Source organism: Aulonocara stuartgranti (genome assembly GCF_965226115.1).
Source record: "Aulonocara stuartgranti genome assembly, chromosome: 3".
Taxonomy (NCBI): Eukaryota; Metazoa; Chordata; class Actinopteri; order Cichliformes; family Cichlidae; genus Aulonocara; species Aulonocara stuartgranti.
The window spans coordinates 77,740,177-77,746,468 of record NC_138941.1 but is presented as its reverse complement, the minus strand read 5'-3'; the positions used below and the strand labels follow the sequence as shown (position 1 = coordinate 77,746,468).

At 42.7% G+C, this 6,292-nt stretch overlaps 1 protein-coding gene across 1 annotated transcript; it reads left to right on the top strand.

Moving 5' to 3' along the window:
- Nucleotides 1-552: 552 nt before the first annotated feature.
- Nucleotides 553-4,375, top strand: LOC309703526 (E3 ubiquitin-protein ligase TRIM21-like). Its single transcript, XM_082528431.1, has 2 exons — nucleotides 553-877; nucleotides 2,447-4,375. Exon 2 carries the CDS (start codon nucleotides 2,456-2,458, stop codon nucleotides 4,124-4,126), a length of 1,671 nt encoding a protein of 556 aa, XP_082384557.1. The 5' UTR covers nucleotides 553-877; nucleotides 2,447-2,455; the 3' UTR covers nucleotides 4,127-4,375.
- The last annotated feature ends 1,917 nt before the right edge of the window (nucleotides 4,376-6,292 follow it).

The following is a 6,292-nucleotide window of genomic DNA, read 5'->3' as shown; positions in this document are numbered from 1 at the left end:
CCTTAAACACAGTCCGTCAGTCTTTTTGCTCTTGAACAGTGAAATATTAAAAACTGTCTGGAGTTTATTTGGTGATGTTCTCGTGCACGAGGCGAAAACAGCAAACAAACGTCACAGTAAATCTTTCCAGCTGATGTTAGGCATCCTCCACCTGCTGAATCCACTTCAGCCTCTTCCTGCTCATGTTCCTGTTTAGAGGCACAGTCGGCCTGTAAATGGAGAAAACTGAACACAGGAATATTTGGATTTGCTTCTTTTTCTCTGCTCATGTTCAACTTGTCTGATTCAAGCTGGGAATATTTATTAGAAACAAAGTGAATAATATTATTTTATTATCACGTTGATGCAGCACATGGTTCAGTTAGCTTTGTATAAACACGTGTTAGAAATGTTCTTCAATCAGCTCTTTTTACTCTCATTTCACAGCCAGTACTTTTTACTTTTACTTGAGTAAAGAAGTTGAATTAGTACTTGGAGTATTTTTAACAGTAGTACTTCTACTTCAGTACACACTGTGTGTACTTTTACCACCTGTCTCTGAGACCTCCTTCAGGGTCCACCTGAAGCTCTCAGTCTGCTGTGGAAAAAGGAAATCCAGGTGAGTTTCTCCTGATCACCTGAGGCCGTCATTACTGTGTGAACCCACACACCACTCCTCACTCCTCCCACCCGCTGCACACAGTCACTGAGTACAGACCGGCTGATTCCTGTAAAGGGAGAGGCAGGAAGAGGCGGAGCAACACCTGAAAAACAAGAAGCTCAACGTCATTTTGCAGAAGTGAAAGTGTGAGAGAGCAGCAGCAGAGCTGCAGTCGAGTCCTGTTTGTCTCTAAAAGAAGATTCACTGGAGTCCATCAGGTTCCTCTCAGCAACAGTGGTGAGTGCAGCTGATCACACTTCCTGCTTCTACACAAATCTTCACTCTGTTCACTTCATCAGGACTCATCACAGTCACACTGGATCCATAGAAATCTGCTCATGTAACCACAGATCCACTGTAGGAGCATCGAGCTGCTGCTTCAGTCTCACTGTGGCTCTGCTCAGGACTGTGGACTCAGGCTGTGCTCTGGACTTCAGACTGACTCCACACTTCCTGGTTATTCATCACTTCCTGTTCCTCTTAGATTGATTCTGGATCTGATTGATCATAAGGATTACAGACGTGAAAACACCTATTTATTCTTTATTGATATAAAGCCTTTGATACTGTAAACCAGCAGACTTTGGTCAGTACTTCAAAAAGTCATTCACACATTTTACAAAGATTATCTGACTTAGTGTATCCTGTAAGAGTCACAGATGATCCTCAATCATTCAGAAAACAGTCGATGCTGCACTTTATAACTTTGTGTGGAAACATGAATCTCATTATTTAGACAGATGTGTTTGAATCATCCTGATAATCAGGCTTTAAACATGTCAGAGTTCCACACATCAGCTGTGATATTCAAGCTGACCTGGATCAAACATGTCATCAGACACAAACATAGATGATGCTGTTTAATCCCAAAGCTTATTTAAACAAACTGGAGGACAGAATTCCTCCTTAAATGTGATTTTGATCAAATCCACTGATCTCGTTTTCACACACAGGCTTTATCGTGGTGGCTTCTTCTCTACTAACATCAATTTGTGATTTGGACAAACAAATATGTGAAACACAAAAATAAATCAATGTTTTCTGAGGATCCAGAATAACATGAATGATGTATCCCAGCGAGTGACTGGAAAAGTTCATCTTCTTCCACATCCTGAGTTTGTGAGGATGTTCCAGTATCTGTGAGAGAAAACAGGACAGTTTTTACTGACGCACAAATGGACCAAATATACAGACACCTCTGAATAAACATGTTCTCATCAATGCCATTAAAATACTGGATCAACAGTTAATAACACATTTCTGAGGTTTGTGATTCATCGTCCTCCTCACTGTCAGCTCTACTGGAACAGTCACTGTTTAATATTAATGGCTCGTTGATCTGGACGTACAATAAGAAGTATTCAGTCACCAACAAGGTCGAAGTTTACTTCACAGTGATTGATGGAAAATATCCAACAAACTGATTTATTCAAGTATACAAATGATCTGGATGAATCTTGGACCTTCTGTAAAACAGAGAAACAATTTCACATCTTTGTAACGACTGTATTTATCTTCATCCCCAAACGTTGATCCTGTCCATCTGGACGCTGCACTGTACAGCAGACACTACGATGTTAGGTTTGTGTTTGGATGAACCAGTTTGTGTCTGAGTGTGTTGCTGGGTCTCCACCAGTTACTCTGAGAACTGAAGAAGCTTCTCTGATGAAACGTCTTCAAGAAACTCAAAGAAGTCCAGACGCTTTTCTCTCCAAGCTCCTCAGACTACTGACGCTTGTTTCTCTCTTTGTAAAATGAAATTTAAAGTGAATTTTGAATCAAATGTTTCTCTTCTTTCTCCCTCAGAGTGCAGACATGTCTGCTGCCAGCAATCTGCGATCTGAAGATCAGTTTCTGTGCTCCATCTGTCTGGATGTGTTCACTGATCCAGTCACTACACCATGTGGACACAACTTCTGCAAAACCTGCATCAGTCAGCACTGGGACATGAATGTCATCTGTCAGTGTCCCATGTGTAAAGAGACTTTCTACACTCGACCTCAGCTGAGGGTCAACACCTTCATCTCTGAGATGGTTGCTCAGTTCAGACGTGAAGCTCAGCAGAAAGCCAGCAGCAGCAGCTCAGAGCAACAAGCTGCCAAACCAGGAGAAGTTCCCTGTGACGTCTGCACTGGAACCAGACTGAAGGCCCTGAAGTCCTGCCTGGTGTGTCAGACCTCCTACTGTCAGACTCACCTGGAGCCTCATCTGACACTGAAACGTCTGAAAAGACATCAGCTGGTTGATGCTGTGGAGAACCTGGAAGGCAGGATGTGCACGAAGCACGATAACCTTCTGCAGCTGTTCTGTAAGACCGACCAGACATGTGTCTGCATGCTCTGCTCTGTTTTAGACCACAAGAACCACGAGTTTGTTCCTCTGAGAGAAGAATATGAAGGAAAGAAGGCAGAGCTGGAGAAGACAGAGGCTGAGATTCAGCAGATGATCCAGAAGAGACGACTGAAGATTCAGGAGATCACAGAGTCGGTGAAGATGAGTAAAGATGCTGCAGACAGACAGAAAGCAGAAGGTGTTCAGGTCCTCACGGCTCTGATGGAGTCTGTTGAGAGACGCCTGAAGGAGCTCATGAAGGAGATCGAAGACAAACAGGAAGCTACAGAGAAACAGGCTGAAGGTCTCATCAAAGATCTGGAACAGGAAATCTCTGAGCTGATGGAGAGAAGCTCTGAGGTGGAGCAGCTCTCACGCTCTGAAGACCACCTCCACCTCCTCCAAAGCTTCTCCTCCCTGAAAGCTGCTCCACCCAGCAAGGACTGGACAGAGGTCAGAGTTCATCCACCATCATATGAGGGGACTGTGGGGAGAGCTGTGGCTCAGCTGGAGGAGACAGTCTGGAAACCCATGAAGAAGAAGCTGTTAGAGGCTGAGCTGCAGAGGGTGCAGCAGCATGAGGTGGATGTGACTCTGGATCCTGATACAGCTCATCCTTATCTCATCCTGTCTGATGATGGAAAACAAGTTTATCATAGTGATGTGAGGAAGAATCTTCCAAACAACCCAGAGAGATTTTCTCACTGTGTTATGGTTTTAGGAGAGCAGAGTTTCTCTTCAGGCAGATTTTACTTTGAGGTTCAGGTTAAAGGAAAGACTGACTGGACTTTAGGAGTGGCCACAGAGTCGATCAACAGGAAGGGAAACATCACACTGAGACCTCAGTATGGTTTCTGGACTGTAGGGCTGAGAAATGGAAATGAGTACAGTGCTTGTGCTGGTCCTTCAGTCCCCCTCTGTCTCCATCCTGGTCCTGAGAAGGTGGGGGTGTTTGTGGATTATGAGGAGGGTCTGGTCTCCTTTTATGATGTAGGTGCTGCAGCTCTGATCTACTCCTTTACTGGCTGCTCCTTCACTCACAAACTCCACCCATTCTTCTGTCCCAGTCCTAATGATGGAGGTAAAAACTCTGCACCTCTGATCATCTGTCCTGTCAATCAAACTGATCAACGACTGATTTTATTGGATGAATGATTGATTTTTCTTGAAGGGAACAAATGAACATATTGAGTGTAAATCCTCTACAGTCTCCATGTTTCTATAGAATCTGATCATCAGGACTCTGATTCACACTTTGATTCTCATGGAGTTTGATTTGAACAGAAGAAAAGTTGAATCAGGAAATGTTCCCACTGATGGAGACTCGAGCTGAAGAGCAAATATCAGAGAACAAATGTCCAAAAGCTTCATTTCCAATAAAGTTTGTTCAATGCTTTGAGTGAATCCAGACTCATGTGTGGCTGTTATACGGAGCATCAGAGTCCAGCTGAGTTATGTTGGATACAAACTGCTTATTTTGGCTCTGTGAGGAGTTTTGTTCACTGAAAACTGATGAGACGGATAATATTCAAAGAACTCTGTAGAGATTCATGCATCCATGTTCTCCACCTGCAGGTGTGGAGGAGAAAGGTGGAGCACAGACTGCTGCATCCTTCCAGTCACATCATTTTGATGATTATATTTGCATGTTGTGATGATTTGGGTTAAAGACAAACAGAGTTGAACGGCTGCAGTCACAGCATGAAGACGATGCTGAAGCTGAGCTGTCAGTGAACATGTTTCACTGTGATTTGATTTGAAGAATAGAAAGTGTGTGTGGCTGCTGACAGCTGCAGTCTCTGCTAGTCTGCATAACACACACACAACTTTCCCCCTGAGGCAACGATGCAGCAACAACACAACAGCTGCAGACACACACACGATTGTGCGCTCCCTTTCAGTCTGAACTCTCAAACACACAAACAAACTCTATCAATGTCGTACTGTTAAAGAACTCCTCCTTCTTCAGTAACAATGATTTGAGGTCTCTACCAGTGTCTCTTGTTTTGACCTTTGACCTCTTTATTCCTTATAACAAATAAACCCTTTTATCTGATATTTTCACCTTATTGATTGATTATATATATCTATTATATTTTCTCACCTTATTTTGACCTTTGACCTATGTCCTTGTTAGCCTTGATCTTCCTTCATCAAACGTGAAATTTCTTTCACCTTTGAACTTAAAGCTTAAATCAAACCTTTGTTAAAAAGCTTCTTACCAACTTGTAATTCCAACTCTCTGCATTAAACACGTATCTTATCATATAAACACTGGATCACTGAGAGAACTTTAGGCAGAACCAAATGAAGCAGCTGACCTCGTCAAACTCACAGCGACAGTAACTGACAGTGAATTATTTTAATCTTCTTCATTGTATTTGTTAGAAACATTTATTTTCCTTTAATTGGACTTTGGTTAAGTTCAATCCGATGTATTAACCGACCTTTGAGGTGAAGTGCAGCTGCGAAGAACGCTACGGCAGGCAATGAGGTGCGTTTAATGTCGCTCTGTTAATTTGAGCGTCCATAAATTGAATGTCTTATTTTTTCTTACTTTATTATTGCTCATTTATTGGAGAATATGGCCATTTAATCAAGATAGATTTTATGTTGTTGGTGGTAAAGATCTGGATGGATATTTTACTTTATTCTGTGTTTCTATTTTTCAGTTTTACTTTTCAAGACTTGGTGAATTGCCTTTTTCTACTTTTTGTTTAGTTTTGTTAAAATTAGCAGCAGTGAGAAGTGTTGTTGTCGGTCTTGAATATATTTGATGTAGCCCATACTGTTAAGGTAAGTGTCATGTTTTTAGTTGTTAGTCTGATGAAGAATCTTTTATTTTTCTCCAAAAGTTGATTGTGTTTATCTGGACATAGTGTTTTTCAGGTCCAGCTGAATGCAGGTTTCCCCAGTCTTATACGTTGTGACAGCCACTATGGTGTGGTGTCCCTTTAAGACACCCAAGTCGAGGGTTGATGGTGTCATCAGTTTGTGCCGCTGCTCTCTCTCTCTGGGATTATGAGGACACGTGCCTGCACGCTTCTGCTTAACGAGGGACGGATTTACGTTTTCTTCTTGTTTTGTTTGCAACGCTTGGGTTGTATGAACGCTGGGCGTTATGTTGTTGAGCCGCAGCCGTTCAGCCGGGCTTTTATATGGTTGTTGAAGAAGGCGTATTAAAGAACCACCGTGGATTACCGATACCAGCGTGGGTGTGTGTTCTTCCGACTAGCCTGCTAGGTGTTTTGCCGCCTCCTCTCAACCCAACACAACCCAACGTTCCAACGTGTCAGGAGCATCAGCACAGCTGAAATGCAT

Excerpts from the sequence above, each read along its gene's own strand:
- LOC309703526 (XM_082528431.1), top strand. The coding sequence starts at position 2,456 with ATGTCTGCTGCCAGCAATCTGCGATCTGAAGATCAGTTTCTGTGCTCC.